At 45.0% G+C, this 19,792-nt stretch overlaps 1 protein-coding gene across 5 annotated transcripts in view; it reads left to right on the top strand.

Moving 5' to 3' along the window:
- The window catches only part of LOC117512923 (protein SON), a 451,527-nt gene that overhangs the window by 42,104 nt on the left and 389,631 nt on the right, over positions 1-19,792 (top strand). For all 5 annotated transcript variants that reach the window (XM_034173153.1, XM_034173176.1, XM_034173169.1 and 2 more), the window contains exon 3: positions 14,025-14,059. In XM_034173153.1, coding sequence (XP_034029044.1) covers positions 14,025-14,059 — 35 coding nt within the window. The remainder of the gene's footprint in view (positions 1-14,024; positions 14,060-19,792) is intronic.

The following is a 19,792-nucleotide window of genomic DNA, read 5'->3' on the forward strand; positions in this document are numbered from 1 at the left end:
AGCATCCATGCATCATACTGACCAAAAGTTATCGAAAGCTTTTCTCTATGTTGAAGGGTGTGGCTGCTATGGTGCCGCCATTTTGACCCTTCGCCATTGAACATCAAGTCATGATAACTCCTTCATGCTTTGCCTGATTGACTTGAAACTTCACATGTATGATGACAGTTGGCCCCTCAACACACCTGTCCCCTCTGTTTGTACACTGAGTGCCCCCTAGTGGATGAACCATCAACATGTCATAACTCCTTCATGCATTGTGTGATTTGCTTGAAATTTGAACTGTGGGATGAGTCGTTGCCCCTGTACACACATGCCCACATCTCGTCACAAGGAACACACTGCCCCGGGTAGGCGATTGCGCGGAACGAGGGCCCGTATATGACTGCTTGCAGTCCTAGTTATTATTATTATTTATTATTATTATTATTTTTGAAATCAAAATTTTGGCCTCTTCCCATGCTCATAAACTCACCAAATTTGCAACGGTCTCCGGCCTGATCCAAAATTCAATATTTTGGGTGTTGCGTACATGGTCGCAGTGAAATCGTGCCCCCTAGAAATTTTCAAAAAACCCTCCTCATAGGGGTTTTTTTTCGTCATAGCCTCACAAAATTCGGTAAACATATTTACCATGCAGGGACACACAAAAAGTCTCTTACCGTCATGGTGAAATGTTGACAGGAAGTTGGCTGTTTAGATTTTGAGCTGCTTTTAGCCATTTTTGGCCATTTCCAGTACTTACATTTGAACGAACTCGTCCTAGGGATTTCATCCAATCGTCTTCAAATTTGGTCAACATCATCATGACCCAATGGTTATCAAAAGAATTTAATTAGGTCAAAAGGCGTGGCTGCCAGGGTTCGTCAAACTGTGGCGAGCTTTTCGGAGGACGCCGTTTCACTTCGAATGGCTGTCCTGCCCACATACTTCATCGTAGATCCTTCAAACTTGCTGTCCTGATAACAATATTAAAGGCAGTTACATATTTTGGCAAAATTACAAGTTGAAATGACCATTATGTCATAGAAATTCTACTTTACAATCACACTGCAGTCATTGTTAAATTATTTTCTGTTGCATTTATAATAAACATTTGTATTTATTTACAGTGTCTGTTTTTCTGGTTGAAATGAGATATAAATAATCTATTAGACTTTAAAAATGTACAAGTTTCCATGTTATTTTATTTGTCTAAAAATAAATGTCCAAGGTTCCTTATGTTAAACAAGAAATTATCTAATCTGAAATAACAGGTGGTTTTAATTTACAGATGAAAGGTTTCTAAAGAACCATTTATTGATTTATTTAGCTATTTTACTTACAAGTGTTCTAAACTTTTTTAACAGTAATCAGAAATTCTGAGGTAACAAACAACAGCAAAAAAAATTTCCAAGGATTTTTCTTCAGAAAACTGCTCTATAAATGAACAGTCCTGTGACACGTTTCTGTTTTTGTACAGATCAGTGGTTTCTGCACCGAACCGTTTTGTATAGATCAGTGGTTTCTGCCACTAGTCTTCCGTGTTTTGGCCCTACGCGTCATTCCTATTGGACAGCGCGAAGCTACGTCACAGCTCAGCACGTCGAAAGTTGGATTGGATTGAACTTTGACTGCGTCAGCCTGCCAACAAGCGGCAATGCGTGCTCCCATCAGAAGCGTCGTTTTAGCTCGGATTTTGACGCGATGCTTCTGACGCGTCTAAAAAGCAACATCTCATTGAAAATAATGCTTTTTAGACCGATTTTTGATGCTTCTGGCGTGTCTGACGATTTCAGTGTGAAAGGCCCCTGATGCGTCTAAAAAGCAACGCGTCTTATTGAAAATAATGCTTTTTAGACCGATTTTTGACACTTCTCACGCGTCTGATGCTTTCAGTGCGTAAGGCCCATAACTGCTGGCTCATCAGCTGTTGGTGTTTGCTGGTCACCGATGTTGAGACACTGTCGGCTGCTGGTCATTGGGGATGTTCCGAAACACAGCTAACATAGCTATTAACTGTGCTCTGAATGTCTTTGTGTTGTGTAGTTTAGTTTATTAGATTATTTAAGGGACAATGTACAGCATCATTATGCTCAGTGAGACAGAGATGAGTTGCATCAGATTATAGCTAAATAGCTCATTTTCATCCACAGTCCCTGGGTACATCAAATAAATTAGCAATGAAATTACAAAATATTCTAAAATTCCTCTGCCACAATAAATCACTTTCACAGACAGACAAAGTCAGAGCATATCACAGTCAGTCACAATCAGATCATTTCACATACATTCATCTACCACACAAAAAAAATTCACCATTCTCTACACAATGCTAATCAATTTCATTTCTACTAATATTTACAACACAGCTTACGTTACTTTACAATCCATGCCCCAAATCACAAAACAAAATAGATTGAAAACATGGAAGTAACTTTGAACAATTTCTTACACATTAAAAAAACAAAACAGACTCAGAGTCAATGCTGGCAGGTCTGACCATTCAACGGCCACTTTTTTAATTCACTGGTGAAAATAAAATAATTTGTTTGGCTTTTTAGTACAGTAGGAAGTTTGTTCCATTCTTTAATCGCTCTATATGAAAAAGCTGTCTGTGCAAAAGTTGTTTTACGTTTTGGAAAAGTGCAATGCCCCCTGGTAGTGGAGCATGTACTTCTGTTTGTCACTTGAGATGTTAACTGGACAAAGTTCTGAAGAAGAGCAGGTGCAGACTTATGTATAATTCTATGCTCTAATCAGATACTAGCCATTCTGAATATTTTCAAAATTCAACAATCTGTATTTTTCCAGAACATGGCAATGATGATGCTGCCTTGTTCTCCGCTCCAAAATTTTTAAGGCTTGTTTGTGAATGGATTCTAACAGCTTCAAAGTGGTTTTATTTCCTTGTGACCAGCATGTGATACAATAATGAAATCTAGACATTATCATTGCGTTAAAATTAGTTTTTGCTGCTTCCAAAGTTAGAGAGTTCCTGATACATTTAAAAGTTGCTATATTAAATTTAAGTCTGTGACACATTTGTTTTACATGTTTTTTTAGAAGTAAGCGAAGGATCCAAGATAATGCCTCAGTATTTATATTCTGTTACATTTTCAATCTGTTCCCCGTTTACATACACATTTGGAACACTTTTTTGATTAATTGTAAAAATACATAGTGGATGTTTCTTTATGTTTAAAATTAAGTTTGACTCTAATAGCCATGCTGCCACTTTACCCATGGCCTCAGTCAGTTTAGTAACAACCTGCTCAGTGTCTCTCCCCCAAGTATAAATCACTGTCATCTGCATACATTTGAATATAAATATCCTCCTGTATCACAGATGGCAAGTCGTCTACATAGAGGAAGAAGAGCAAAGGGCCCAAATTGGACCCTTGGGACAGCCTGATGTCAAGCTATGATAGACGATGTGGTATCGTTAATGCGAACACATTGAGAACGGTCTGACAGATAAGATTTTAACCAGGTCAGGATATTCACAGACAGTTTGAATTTAGTTAATTTAGAGAGAAGAACCGGGTGACTGACTGTGTCAAAGGCCTTTCGTAGATCTAAAAAGTTCTGCCTACTACTCCTCTATTATCCAGATGTTTTTTTTATGTTTTCGACAAGGAGGCAGCAAGCTGTTTCTGTTAAGTGGTTTGTCCTAAACCCAAACTGCATAAGATGTAGCAGGTCTTCAGCCTCGAGATGTTCAATGAGTTGCTTAGCTACAACCTTTTCAAGAGCCTTTGACACAACTGGGAGAATACTAATGGGTGTGTAGTTGTTAATGTCTCGTTTATCCCCTGTTTTATGGATAGGAATGACAGTTGCTGTTTTTAAAGTCTTTGGAAATATGGTGATCGGCACTGTTAAGCTGTCTTTGTAAGTTTTGATGAAAAGGGTGTCTTGTCCATGAATATCCTGACATCGTGCACTAGACAGTGAAGTGAGGATTTTGTGCACTTCTCTGCCATTGGTCAAAGTAAAATTTAGCTCATTCATGTTATGTATGCAAAACTGTTTACATGTAGATTGTGGGAAATTTGTGGGAACTTCTGACTGAGCATTTTAACTGATTCAGTAAAATAATGATTAAAATAATATCCAATGGTGAGACTATCAGATAGTTGTGTCATTCAAATTCAGTGTTATGTTATAGTCCTTTGTTTGTCCTCTTCCTGATAGTTTATCAATGCTTTTCCACAACTTTAATATTTCCTTTCGCAGTCTTAATTAATTCTAAGTAAAAATACGCTTTTGCTTTCCTTATCTGCATTGTAACCTTATTCCTTAGGCTTTTAAAAATCATTCTATCCATAATATGTCCCGTTTTAAGAGATATTTTAAGTGCTGAATCCCTTTTTCTTTATTCAGCCAGGGTATTTTTGCTTTTACATGTGTCTTACATGGTTGAGTTGCAGTGTATTTAAGAACTATTTGTTTGATTTCAGACAAAAGTTCATCACATGACCGGTCAATGTTTTCCCAGCTAACAATATTATTCCATGGGGCATTCTTTAGTTCATTTTCCAAAAGTGCCCTACTTCTTTTGGGGATGAAAGATGTCCTCCTTTTTTGTTGTGTAAGTAATTAAATTTTTTTCCTTCTTGCTCGATTTATATTTTGCAGCCAGTAACAGTAATGTCTTCATGTTGTGTAATTAATTTCATTTTCCCTCTCCCCTTGCTTGATTTAGGCTATATTCTGCTAACAGTAACAACAATAACAATGAATCTAATCTTTGTTTACTCATGTGTTTTGCGTGGCTGAGTATTATCGTACTGTGGTGGTGGGATCCAGAGGCACGTCCCCCATCCATCTTTGGATTTCTCCAACTCAGAGACTTGCACTTGGTCAATATCAGCTACTGATAATTTGTTTTCATTTCAGCTGATGTCCTCCTACTTGCAATGATTAATTCAATCAAATCGACAAAATCTTCTTTCCCTTATGTGTATATCAGTCTTACAGAGCAGTTTTACACACATAGAAAACTCACTCATTCTTGGCATGGGACTTCGACGAGGGCGGTCGCATCTCCTTCACTCTCCCTTATGTCTGTTCTCTGCTTTGACCTTCAAGTCCCTACTTCACCAGACTGTGAATTCCTCTAATTATATTGGATTCTGTGTCTATTGGACTACTATTGGATTAACCATGGAATTGATCAGCTGGTCTCTGAATGCTATTGACACCATTTTTTCTACAAGAAGGTCAGGACCGGGGGATCCTACCTGCCCAGATGGAACGTATCCTGCGGGCTATGTTCTTGACTCCCGGAGTTCCTTGCGTGTTGCATGCTTGGTGCCTTTCTCCGTTGAGGACGTCGAGGATTTATTCATTTTTGGTCTTATGGTAGCAGGGCTGGTACTTTTTGGCTTATGTGCTGCCCTGATCTACCGGAAAATTGGCAAGACGGCGGCATCAAGAACCACGGCCCCTCGCTTGTCCGTCATGATTAACGAGGTTGGCAAGGCAGTGCATTCTCAGACTGCGATGACTCTTGAACTCAGACGCAAATTGGATGACATCTTGGAGCAGATGCATGCCTTGCAGTTGAAGTTGAAGATTTCAGAGGCCGGTGAATATTCTTAATTCATAATTGGGAATATTCTTAATTCATAATTGGGATTTGGTTGTGGAACTGTTAAAAAGTGTTTTTCACTGCTCAAACCATAACATTACAGGGTTATCAAGCCTGAAGGTCAAAGTGCCCGACTGTTTTCCTCCAGAGAATTTTTTTCAGCCTGGGGATCATTTGGCTGTTTCTTATCTCAACTCACAAAGACAATAAACTGCTTTTCACAGGACTGAAGCATGTTCCATTAACCTCCCCCCACCTCCTCCTATCCCCCATCAACACTCCCCACACCGGTGCTCACGTCACTCCTTTTCCCTTCTGCTGGGGCGGTGCAGTTATAGCTGCAGCCCCCATTACTCCCCCCAAGCCGACGGCAGCGCATCTCAGGGTTGCTGCGTGACCTTCACCCACTTGCCTCAATTCGGATAACGGACTTCTTCAAACTTAGTGCACATAATCAATGTCAAATGTGTATGTGCTGTCTTTAATTCTGATGTGTGCCATTATTATGGTAAACAAGTAATAATTATGGACTAATTGCTGTCTGAGGTAACTGGAGTGTAAACATAATTTCTCCACTGTGAGATCAATAAAGTATATATCAAAAGGGCTCAGTTTTTAACGTAAAGTGGAAATATCTTGTTCTTCTTCTCCTGTTGTCTGGCAATGTACAGCCTAACCCATTGCCTCTCACCCTCCCTGAAAAATATTGACAATTTCAGAGCCAGATCAGACCTTGGCATCCTTAATTTAAATATCAGGAGTCTGCTTCCTAATGCTGTGTTTACACATAGGCAAGACGTGTTACGAATGTCATATTTGCATCATTCTTGGCACGTTCCTGACATTCTTAATGTGACTTAATGCATCTGAATAGGTTTCTTAATAGTGCGTGTTGGTGTGTGATATTCGTGATTTTCGTGGAGCATGTTTTTGGCTGTCAAAAAAATCTTCCACGAATGTCACACACCAGCCTCATTTCACCTCATGTCGTGGAGGTCGCAACTGAGCGTGTTGAGCCATCTTGATTAGTGGTGGTCCTTAATAGAGCGTGACAGTGTTCTTCTCTGACGTGTGCACAATTAAATCCTGCTGCACCGCATTCAGCTTCATTGCTGCAGTATGCTGAAGAAGGAGAGAGACGCCAAGTCGGCTAAAAGTTCCATTCCTATGCTCATCAGTGCACTCCTGCAGGTGTTCCACCTGCTGCTGTGCCTGATGTTTGGGAAAACAAGTGAGACGAGAGCCGTGTGGAGCCACACACCTGGTTCTCTCCGTCTTCTCCTCCTCTCTGTGCCACTCCATGGCACAGAGCCCAACTAAGCATGCAGTCACAAAGTTCTTCTGCTGCGGATTTTGAGGAGCAAACTGGAGCAATCTGAATTGTTCAGCAACTGATGGATGAATATGGTGGTGTGTGTGGAGACAATTCGCTTCATTCACTATGTGACAGAGCATAACGATGCGCTGTTATGCACATTCGTGCTTGAACAGTGTGCAACATTATTCTTCACCGTGCGTAATAGTTCCTGATAATTCTCCAGCAACACGTGCCATTAATTGTAATGCGTGGTAACAGGTTGCAGCAGTTCCTGAGGACACCTGACACCTCTGCCTCAAGTCATCACATTCGTGATCAGCAGCCAAGAATGTTTACTTTGTGGCATTCGTGACTTGTCATCGTTATGTGTAAGCACAGCATAAGATTGATTTAGTATGGATCTGGGTACAAACAATGGAACCTCATACCCTTGTATTTTCTGAGACTTCGCTGAGTAAATCAGTCTTGAATTCCGATATTGCTGTCAACAACTGCAATGTTTTCCATTGTGATCATCTCAGGACAGGCAGAGGTGTAGCCATTTATGTAAAGAAAGAGATTAATGTGACTCCCCTTTGTATCGATTAGCAAACAATTTGAACTTCTGGCATTGAAACTTGAATTTGAGCGGAGACAGTTTCTCACAGTCATGGGCTATTACAGGCCCCGCTCAGCCTGCTGTGTGACGGTCTAAGCTAGGTACATAATTGTATGTCGGGGTTAAACCCTGGTCAGCTTGTGTTAGTGGTGGACCTAAAGCTTGATTGGTTGTCGTTAGCCTCAGATAGCCTAAAATTTATCTGTGATTCACTAAATCTAAATCAGTGAATAGACAGTCCAACTCCACTCAATATGAAACACCTTTCCAGATTGTCGCTCCTCGATTTAATAGTAATGAATGCCGCCACAAATATCCTGAATTCGGGGTTTGCGGGAATGATCTGAGTGATCATTGTGTGAATGCAGTAGTCAGAAATACCAAACTCCCCCAAACCAAACCACTCATTGTACTTAAAAGAGACTTCAAACATTTTTGCAAACATGATCTATCTAATATCAAGTGGAACTGAATATCTCTCCTAGCTGATGTTGAGCAGGCCTGGCAGTTTTTCTAAAATGAATTAGTGAAGATAATTAATAAACATGCTGCTTGACATAAATTTAGAATTAAGGGGTGGGACAATCCTTGCTTTTCCTCCAAAATTGGGAACCTGTTAAAAGAAAGGGACCATGCCTGGTCCAAGACATGGAAAACTATAACAGGTTGATTGGATAATTTTTCATTAGCTCCACAACAGATGCACTTTCCTCATTAAGAAGGCTAAATCCGAATTCTATTTATCTATAATCACCGAAAATTTGAAAGACCTGGAACGTTGTGGCATCTGCTTGCGGTGTTAGTGGGGAAAATAAGTATTTGACCCCCTGTCAGTTTTGCAGGTTTTCCTACCTACAAAGAATGGAGAAGTCTGTAATTTTTATCGTAGGTACACTTCAACTGTGAGAGACAGAATCTAAAAAAAAAAAAAAAAAATCCACAAAATCACATTGTATGATTTTTAAATAATTAATTTGCATTTTATTGCATAAAATAAGTATTTGATCCCCTACCAACTAGCATGAATTCTGGCTCACACAGACCTGTTAATTTTTCTTTAAGAAGCCCTCTTATTCTGCACTCTTAACGTGTATTAATTGCACCTGTTTGAACTTGTTACCTCTATAAAAGACACCTGTCCACACACTCAGTCAATCACACTCCAACCTGTCCACCATTGCCAAGACCAAAGAGCTGTCTAAAGACACCAGGGACAAAACTGTAGACCTGCACAAGGCTGGGATGGGCTACAGGACAACAAGCAAGCAGCTTGGTAGAAGACAACAACTGTTATGATTATTTATTAGAAAGTGGAAGAAACACAAGATGACTGTCAATCTCCCTCGGTCTGGGATTCCATGCAAGATCTCAATTTGTGGGGTAAGGATGATTCTGAGAAAGCTCAGAACTACACAGGAGGACCTGGTCAATGACCTGAAGAGAGCTGGGACCACAGTCACAAAGATTACATTAGTAGCTCAAGCCAGCATACGTCCAGGTCTGTTTGAAGTTCACCAGTGACCATCTTGATGATCCAGAGGAGGCATGGGAGAAGGTCATGTGGTCACATGAGACCAAAATAGAGCTTTTCGGAATCAACTCCACTTACCATGTTTAGAGGATGAGAACAACCCCAAGAAAACCATCCCAACCATGAAGCATGGGGGTGGAAACATCATACTCTGGGGGTGCTCTTCTGTAAAGGGGACAGGACAACTGCACCGTATTGAAGGGAAGATGGATCGGGTCATGTATTGTGAGATTTTGGCAAACAACCTCCTTCCCTCATTAAGAGCATTGAAGATGGGTCATGGCTAGGTCTTCCAGCATGACAATGACCCCAAACACACAACCAGGGCAACTAAGGAGGGGCTCTGTAAGAATCATTTCAAGGTCCTGGAGTGGCCTGGCCAGTCTCCAGACCTGAACTCAATAGAAAATCTTTGGAGGGAGCTGAAACTCCAAACCTGAAAGATTTGGAGATCTGTATGGTGGAGTTGACCAAAATCCCTGTTACTGTGTGTGAAAACTTGGTCAAGAACTACAGGAAACATCTGACCTCTGTATAATAGCAGACAAATGTTTTTGTGCCAATTGTTAAGCTCTGTTTTTCTAGGGGATCCAATACTTATTTCATGCAATAAAATGCAAATTAATTATTTAAAAATCATACAATGTGATTTTCTGGATTTTTTTTTTTTTTTTAGATTCTGTCTCTGACAGTTGAAGTGTACCTACGATAAAAATTACAGACGGCTCCATTCTCCATTCTTTGTATTGACAGGGGGTCAAATACTTATTTTCCCCAGTGTATGTCTTATAGTGAGTGAGCCACCCAATTTCCTGATCAAAGATTCTATAAATTTGACTGGTAAACATGCCATGTCAGATCACCTTAATGAACATTTCATTAAAGCATATGCAGCTTCATGTTGAAGTGGTACAGAGGAGGGGAAGAAATCTGGGCTTGCATCTCAGATGTACCTTCTGGCAAATTGTAGTTGAACTTTCAGGTCTTCTTTTTAATAAAATCCTCCTCTATGCCACTTCATCTTGAAGTTGTTTAACTTGGGATGCAAAATGCAAAACATGCGCTATGCACAATTTCTCCAATCACAGCCACAGAAGACTGTAACTTCTTCTGGGTTGTCTGGGTGTCTTGTTGGCTTTCCTCACTCTTCTCCTTCTTGCACAGTCATTCAGTTTTTGAGAACTACTTCACACAGATTTACCATACTGTCTGTATTTCTTCATAATTGATGTAAATAAAGTTCAAGACATAATCATTTTTAGAAATTTTTACAACCGCAATTCCAATGATGTTGGGTCATTGTGTAAAATGTAAATAAAAACAGAAGACAATAATTTGCAAATCCTGTTCAACCTATATTGAATTGAATACACCACAAAGACAAGATATTTAAATTCAAACTAATAAACTTTATTGTTTTTGTGCAAATATTGGCTCATTTTGAAATGGATGCCTGCAACACATTTCAAAAAAGCTGGGACAGTGGTATGTTTTCCACTGTGTTACATCATCTTTCCTTCTAACAACACACAATAAGCTTTTGGGAACTGAGGACACTCATGATTGGGTATAAAAGGAGCATCCCCAAAAGTCTCAGCCGTTCACAAGCAAGGATGGGGCGAGGATCACCACTTTGTGAACAACTGCATGAAAAAATAGTCCAGCAGTTGTTCATTGTTGAATGCCCGTGACTTTCGATCCCTCAGGCGGCACTGAATTAAAAACCGGCATCATTGCCTAAGGCTGGGCAGACACTGTACGATATTTTCAATCATTGTACGTGGCTCCAGCTCAAAACTGTGCGACAAAACCGCAGGGGTTAAAAGTTCAGAGCACACGATTCATGTTCTCACACTGTACGGCCCGATTGTTATGTGTCGGACGCAGCTCGGAGAACCGACCAGCGTTTGAAGGACCCAGTATGAAATAAGCAGAGCACGGTACAAAGGCTAACTGAATTTAATACATAACAGTGATACAAAATACAACAAAAGAAAGTGCGGTCTGGCGTGGTGCACTCCCAGCAGCGCTAACGGTCCGGAGCCAGAAGCTGTTCGGACCCAAGGACCCCGCCGACACCCCCCAGGTGGCCGCAACAAACCGAGTCTGTGAAAGAAGGAACCATTATGTGAGTCCACACTCTACACACAGAGAGAACACTTAAAGGTGTACAAACAGCAAACACTTCCTGGCTTGATTACTAATCAGCTTCCCAACCTGCAGGCATGGAACATCCAGTTCACAAAACTCCACTGCAGTGGAAGCCGATACATGACTAACATACAGCTCAATATAATAAAGGTGTGAGGGACACCACATTTACTGACTGTATAAACGTTAGTCACAAAATGTAACGTACCTCAGGAAGTGTGCTGACGAGCGTGAGACCTCACCCCCTCCTCTTTCACAGACCGTGCATCAAACCCTGGACGTTCTCTGCATCCACTGATGATGAGATGGCTCCCGAGACGACGATCTCACCCGTCTGGTCACAAGGTCGAGTCTCTGGCAAATACACACTGTATACTCCAGTCTTAAATGCCACCATGTTCCAATCCATATAGATGCACCTCAGCTGTGAGTCCTGACGAGCCGCAGGTGATCAGGGTGAGGTCCTGATAACCTCAGCAACACAGCCACTCAGTCCCAAATGCAAGCCACCTGGAAGGAAAAACAAAAGACAGAAACAAAAAGGCAGCCAGGCCCCCCAGCCATACAACACCGATGCTCTGATGCGATCTGACTGCTCACACTGTACGTTCAAAAATCACACGTCGGAAGCTTTTCTTTCTTTAAAAAAAAATTATTTCATGCCTATCAGAGCGCACAGTGAGTGAAATCAGGTGGGGGAGACTGAACGTATATGCGCGCGCACACAGCAGACAGCAACATGATTCACGAGAGGACGGTAAAAAAAAAAGAAAATGTAAACATTCATAACAGGTGTTGCTGCTTACACTGTTGTATAAATAAACTATATTTCATACAGAGTCATACAGCTGTGCAAGGTGTAGCAACTTACTCCATCATCTGTCGTAAATCCTGTTGTTGTCTGCTGTGTGTGTGTGTGCATGCACGCATATATGTTCAGTCTCCCCCCACCTGATTCCACTCACTGTGCGCACTGATAGGCATGAACTTTAATATGATATTAGGTTATTGCGAGGGAACGCAAAAAAAAACAACAAAAACCTAAAAAAACCAAAAGAACACAAGACTTTACATGAGATCACTGTTTGCTCTTTCCGGTGTTTTCACATGGACAGTGCGCAAGGTAATCAGCGCGTAGACGCTTGTAGCGCTGCTTCATCAGTGCGGAACCCTCACGAGCCATGACGGCCGACCAAAATATCAAACAGGCTTGATTTTCATCCGACCATACAATTTCCGATCGGGAGGTAGTCGTGAGATGTTAAATGCAGCTCGTTACTTCATGTAGACTGCACTATGCAGGACGCACGATTAACCTGAAACTCGGTGCGATCCAAAAATTCTCGCACGAGTGAAAAATCGGCTGAAAATGGGCCAAAACTCGCACAGTGAAGCCCGCCTTACAGGATCTTACCATGTGGGCTCAGGAACACTTCAGAAAACCATTGTCAGGTTACACAGTTTGTCGCTACATCTACAAGTGCAAGTTAAAACTCTACCATGCAAAGTGAAAGCCATACATCAACAACTTCCAGAAACACTGCCGCCTTCTCTGGGCCCGAGCTCATTTGAAATGGACAGACGCAAAGTGGAAAAGTGTGCTGTGGTCTGATGAGTCCACATTTCAAATTGTTTTTGGAAATCATGGACGTCATGTCGTCTTGACAAAAGACGAAAAAGACCATCCAGATTGTTACCAGCGCAAAGTTCAAAAGCCAGCATCTGTGATGGTATGGGGGTGTGTTAGTGCCCATGGCATGGGCAACTTACATACATCTGCGATGGCACCATCAATGCTGAAAGGTACATCCAGGTTTTGGAGCAGCACATGCTGCCATCCAAGCAGTGTCTTTTTCAGGGACATCCCTGCTTATTTCATCAAGTCAATGCCAAGCCACATTCTGCACGTGTTACAACAGCGTGGCTTCATAGTAAAAGACTGCGAGTACTAGACTGGCCTGCCTGCAGTCCAGACCTGTCGCCCATTGAACATGTGTGGCGCATTATGAAGCACCACACATGGTTAATAAATAAAATAAATAAATAATAAATGGTTTGACAGGGCCTAAAGCAACCATATGCTACTATAAGCAAGTCTAGGAAAGCAACCATGCACCACCACACACCAGCCTACACAGGAACTACACCAAATGTGCGCAGTTTTCCAGCATACGCTATACGCATTTTCGCGCAACTGCATGTAAGCCCGGAGTAAAAGGGGCTTTAATTTGTTTGACACTTTACATTGTTTCCAATGTTGCTATGACCAAGATGATTGTATTTTATTTATTACCAGTGTTCTCATGTTGAGACTAACCTGTCCTTTATGACCTGTGCTGCCGCCTTTCTTGGCCTGGTTATCCTTTTAAAAGAGGTTTCGATCTCAATGGAATTCTACCTGATCAAATAAAGGTTATTATTTCCCGCACAACAATCTCTTGAGTTTACAGAGAAATAGAGATGACATCCCATCAGTGGCAGCTGTGCGGACGAAAATTGCTTGTTGATGTTAGAGGAAAATGGGCTGACTGGTTGAATGGGTTACTGGTTTCATTACACTGTTCAGATTAAAAATCATCAAATTGGCAATTTGGACCAAGATCTCTGAGGAATGTTTCCAACACCTTGTTGAATCTTTGTCACAAAAAATTAAGGCAGTTCTTTAGGCCACTGGGGTCCACCTTGGTATTAGCAAGGTGGTACCTAATACAGTAATAAATGTGCGTGTATTTTTAATATGAGTAAATGAAAAAGAGACAAAGATTGGCCCTGGGCATGAAATTCACAAGGTGCCTGATTAGCATTTGCTTTGTTGCATATGTCTAACTAAGGTTTTATCTTTGCTTCATAGAAGGGGAAGCACAGGAGATACCAAGAAAGACCAAGGTAAGGTTGTTGTTTTTGTTTTCTCTGCAGTATTTTGTGTTATTTTATTCAGGTCCAGATTGTTTTGTAATGTTGCGTATGTAAGCCACCACTGTTCAAATGAAATGAAACAATAGAGGCTGCCCGAGTTTCACCTACCTCCACCCTTTCCATAAAACCTTGCCTAACACCGCAACGCATTCTGGGAAGAAGATTGACATGCCCCACTGTATGTGATGGCATCACTCGACACTTTTTATCTGGTGTGTTTAAGGTGATTTACTTGTGTTAATTGTTCACATGCAGTATGTTTTTTTTTTCTGTGAAACTGCAGAATGTGCATTTCATTTACTCTGCTTTGTTTGTTTCTCTTTGACTAGTTCCATAATGTGTCCAACTAGACCACCTTCAATATTTAGTCAGGTTTAAGTTTGTTTGATTTTTGCGCAAAAGAAACATTACACTGTTCAGATTAAAAATCATCAAAGGCAGTGCGAACATCTTGTCCATGAAATCTGACACCATTTCATATAAAACATAAACTTTTTGAATAAATTGGGGGTGTTGCCTTTGTAAAATTGCATGTAGCACTGTCTGATGTCATATGGGGACAGTGATTCAACACAAATGTGGATCAGTTGGCTTTCACTTTTTCAATTTATTTTCATTTATATAGCGGCAAATCACACCAAAGTTGCCTCAAGGCACTTTACACAAGTAAGGTTGAACTTTACCAACCCCTAGAACAAGCACACAGAGAACACTGGTGGCATTGAGGAAGAAACTTCAAGCAGACCAGGGGTGACCCTCTGCTTGGGCCATGCTACTGACACAATAGACAATACAGGAAATTTTGGGAGAATTTGGGAGTCCATGCTGGTGCACAAGACAGGATGCCTGCAGAAGAAAACATCCACTCCCATCTCTGGATGGAGCCGCACCTTAAAGAGAGAGAAATAACAGAATCAGGCTGTTGTGTGGGCCGCCAGAAGAGGAGGTACTGCTGGCCCACCACCAGAGGGCGCCCTGCCTGAAGTGCGGGCTTCAGGCACGAGAGGGCGCAGTCGCCTCACAGGAGCAGCCAGGGTGACAGCTGTCACGCATCACCTGCAACAGCTGTTACCCATCATTTGATCAGCAGATGAATATCAGCAGGACGACGCCTCCACCTCTTTGCCGAGTTATCGTTCTACCTGGAAGGTAACGTGCTCAGCTGACTGGTTAACAGTGATCTTTTGTGACTTTTGTGAGTTGTTTAGCTGACTCCTTTTCCAACGAGTGGTGGAGGTAGTTTTCCTGCCGTACGGATTCCTGGGTGCAGACGCACCCACATTTAATTGTTCTTTTGTTCCTCGCCAGCAGTACCAGGTCCGACACGCGAAGGCAGTGGCCACCTGGGAGTTCGGGACTTGGCGGCTCCAGTATTCCCGGGGTCTGGTGGCGGAGGAAATCGTGTGGTTCCGGTTCTGCTTTGGACAGACGTCTCCTATCTTCGAGCCTGCCCACACGACACCTTTTGTGATTTGGCTTTTGTCTATTGTTGTAATCTGATTGTATTTGTTGTGCCCATTCACAACAGTAAAGTGTTGTTATTTGACCTCATCCATTGTCCGTTCATTTGCGCCCCCTGTTGTGGGTCCGTGTACCTACACTTTCCCAACAGGATATCTCGGCCAACGTCATGGACCCCGAGGGGCGTCGACCGGCCGTTGAACGGCCAATGGAAGAGCAGGGCGCACAGGCGTCTGCAGGAGGAATGATCGGTGAGTTGCAGCGAATCCTCACCGCTTTTACGGCTCGGCTGGATCTGATGACCGAGCAGAACGTCCTCCTTAACTTCAGGGTGGAGGCTCTCGCCGCGCAGGTGGAAGCGCGCCCTCAGGGCGCTGCTGCGGCTCTCCCTCCTGTCGATCCTGTGCGCAATAGTGACGTTCCACAGGTCGTTCAACGACCCCTCCCACCTTCCCCTGAAGCATACATAAGCCCTCCAGAACCGTACGGGGGTTGTGTGGAGACATGCGCGGACTTTCTTATGCAGTGTTCGCTCGTCTTCGCACAACGTCCCGTCATGTACGCGACTGATGCTAGTAAGATAGCTTATGTGATTAATCTGCTTCGCGGCAAGGCACGCGCTTGGGCTACAGCACTCTGGGAGCAAAATTCACGGCTCCTTCTGACATATGATGGGTTTGTGAGGGAGTTCAGAACAGTGTTCGATCACCCAAATAGAGGAGAGACCTCTTCAGCCGTGCTGCTGTCAATGAGACAGGGGCGCCGGAGCGCAGCTGCTTATGCAGTCAACTTCCGCATCGCGGCTGCGAGGTCCGGCTGGAATAGCACCGCCCTCCGCACCGCCTTTGTAAACGGACTATCGTTGGTCCTGAAGGAGCACCTGGTGGCTAAGGACGAACCGCGGGATTTGGACGGGCTTATTGATCTCGTTATACGATTAGACAATCGGTTAGAGGAACGCCGTCGGGAGCGAGGCGAAGGACGTGACCGGATACGCGCCGCCCCTCTCCCTTCCGGGTTCGAAAAGGGGCCGCCCTCCCCACGCTCCACAGCCGCAGCGCTTTGTGGGGCAACAGCTCCCCCTGTTGACGTTGTTAGGGAAACGCACAGGGCCAAAATGGGGAGGCTGATCCGTGGAGAGTGTTTTCTCTGCAGCTCAACAGAGCACACACAGAGAGACTGCCCCAAACGGCCAAGACGTCAACACTCGCCCTTAGAGACTGGGCTAAGGGGGGGTCAAGACATTCAAGTGAGACACACACAAATTGCCACACGACTCTCAGTCACGATCCTGAGCGGGATTTAACCCTTCAAGCCCGAGCACTGGTGGACACGGTGTCAGAAGGGAATCTGCTAGACAGCGGATGGGCAAAGGAGGTAGGGCTCCCTCTGGTGGCGCTTCCTTCGCCATTGCAAGTGCGGGCACTAGATGGCACCCTCCTCCCTTTACTCACACACAAGACACAACCAGTAACTCTGGTGGTGTCTGGAAACCACCGGGAGGAGATTGAGTTTTTTGTAACTCCTTCTACCTCCCGCGTGATTTTGGGCATCCCATGGATGTTAAAGCACAATCCCCGGATCGATTGGCCGTCTGGGGTGGTGGTTCAGTGGAGCGAAACCTGCCATCGGGTGTGTTTAGGATCCTCGGTTCCTCCCGGTTCCCAGGCTAAGGAGGAGGTCAAAGTCCCTCCCAATCTGACGGCAGTGCCGGTTGAGTACCACGATCTTGCTGACGTCTTCAGCAAGGATCTGGCACTCACCCTTCCCCCGCACCGTCCGTACGATTGTGCCATTGATTTGGTTCCAGGCGCTGAGTTCCCGTCCAGCAGGCTGTACAACCTCTCACGACCTGAGCGCGAATCAATGGAGACCTACATCCGGGACTCATTAGCTGCCGGGCTGATCCGGAACTCCACCTCCCCGATGGGGGCAGGTTTCTTTTTTGTGGGCAAGAAAGATGGCGGACTTCGTCCATGTATTGATTACAGGGGGCTGAATGAGATTACGGTTCGCAACCGATACCCGTTGCCATTATTAGATTCCGTGTTCACCCCCCTGCATGGAGCCAAAATCTTTACTAAGCTGGATCTTAGAAATGCGTATCACCTGGTTCGGATCCGGAAGGGAGACGAATGGAAGACGGCATTCAACACCCCATTAGGTCACTTTGAGTACCTGGTCATGCCGTTCGGCCTCACAAACACCCCCGCGACGTTCCAAGCATTAGTTAATGATGTCTTGCGGGATTTCCTGCACCGATTCGTCTTCGTATATCTAGACGATATACTCATCTTTTCTCCGGATCCTGAGACTCATGTCCGGCATGTACGTCAGGTCCTGCAGCGGTTGCTGGAGAACCGGCTGTTTGTGAAGGGCGAGAAGTGTGAGTTTCACCGCACGTCTTTGTCCTTCCTGGGGTTTATCATCTCCCCCAACTCCGTCGCTCCTGATCCGGCCAAGGTTGCGGCGGTGAGAGACTGGCCCCAACCCACTAGCCGTAGGAAGCTGCAACAGTTCCTCGGCTTTGCAAATTTCTACAGGAGGTTCATTAAGGGCTACAGTCAGGTAGTTAACCCCCTGACAGCCCTGACCTCACCAAAACTCCCCTTCACCTGGTCGGATCGTTGCGATGCCGCGTTCAAGGAGTTGAAACGGCGCTTCTCGTCTGCACCCGTTCTGGTGCAGCCCGATCCTAGTCGCCAGTTAGTGGTTGAAGTGGACGCCTCGGACTCAGGGATAGGAGCTGTGCTTTCCCAGAGCGGGAAGACCGATAAGGTCCTTCACCCGTGTGCCTATTTTTCCCGCAGGTTGACCCCGGCCGAACGGAACTATGACGTCGGCAATCGAGAACTCCTTGCGGTGAAAGAGGCTCTTGAAGAGTGGAGACATCTGTTGGAGGGAACGTCCGTGCCATTCACGGTTTTCACTGACCACCGGAACCTGGAGTATATCAGGACCGCCAAGCGGCTGAATCCCAGGCAAGCCCGCTGGTCACTGTTCTTCGGCCGTTTTGACTTCCGGATCACCTACTGTCCCGGGACCAAAAACCAGAGATCGGATGCCTTGTCCCGGGTACATGAAGATGAAGTTAAAGCGGAGTTGTCGGATCCACCGGAACCCATCATCCCGGAGTCCACTATCGTGGCCACCCTCACCTGGGACGTAGAGAGAACCGTCCGGGAGGCCCTGGCACGAAGCCCGGACCCCGGAACTGGGCCGAAGAACAAACTATACGTCCCACCAGAAGCTAGGGCTGCAGTCCTGGACTTCTGTCACGGCTCCAAGCTCTCCTGTCATCCAGGGGTGCGAAGAACCGTGGCAGTTGTCCGGCAGCGCTTCTGGTGGGCATCCCTAGAGGCAGACGTCTGGGATTATATCCAGGCCTGCACCACCTGCGCCAGGGGCAAGGCTGACCATCGCAGGGCATCAGGACTACTCCAGCCGCTGCCTGTGCCTCATCGCCCCTGGTCCCACATCGGCCTGGATTTTGTCACGGGCCTCCCGCCGTCCCAGGGTAACACCACCATCCTCACGATAGTGAACCGATTCTCCAAGGCGGCCCACGTCGTGGCCCTCCCGAAGCTCCCAACAGCCCAGGAGACAGCGGACCTCCTGGTCCACCACGTCGTCCGGCTGCATGGGATTCCAACAGACATCGTCTCCGATCGCGGTCCCCAGTTCTCCTCGCAAGTCTGGAGGAGCTTCTGCCGGGAACTGGGGGCCACGGTGAGTCTCTCGTCCTGGTACCACCCTCAGACCAACGGGCAAGCAGAACGGGTAAACCAGGAGGTGGAACAGGCTTTGCGCTGCGTGACTGCCGCGCACCCGGCGGCCTGGAGTACCCATTTGGCCTGGATCGAGTATGCTCATAACAGCCAGGTGTCTTCAGCCACCGGCCTCTCCCCTTTTGAGGTATGTCTGGGGTATCAGCCCCCGTTGTTTCCGGTGGTTGAGGGAGAGGTCGGTGTGCCCTCGGTCCAGGCCCACCTACGGAAGTGCCATTGGGTGTGGCGTGCCGCCCGTTCTGCTTTGCTAAAGGCCCGGACGAGGGCAAAAGCCCATGCAGACCGTCGGCGGGCCCCAGCCCCTGCGTATCGGCCAGGGCAGGAGGTGTGGTTATCCACAAAGGACATTCCCCTCAAGGTGGACTCCCCCAAGCTACAGGACCGTTACATCGGCCCATTTAAGATCCTTAAGGTCATCAGTCCAGCCGCGGTGAGGCTTCAGCTTCTGGCCTCA

Source organism: Thalassophryne amazonica, chromosome 1, assembly GCF_902500255.1.
Source record: "Thalassophryne amazonica chromosome 1, fThaAma1.1, whole genome shotgun sequence".
Lineage (NCBI taxonomy): Eukaryota > Metazoa > Chordata > Actinopteri > Batrachoidiformes > Batrachoididae > Thalassophryne > Thalassophryne amazonica.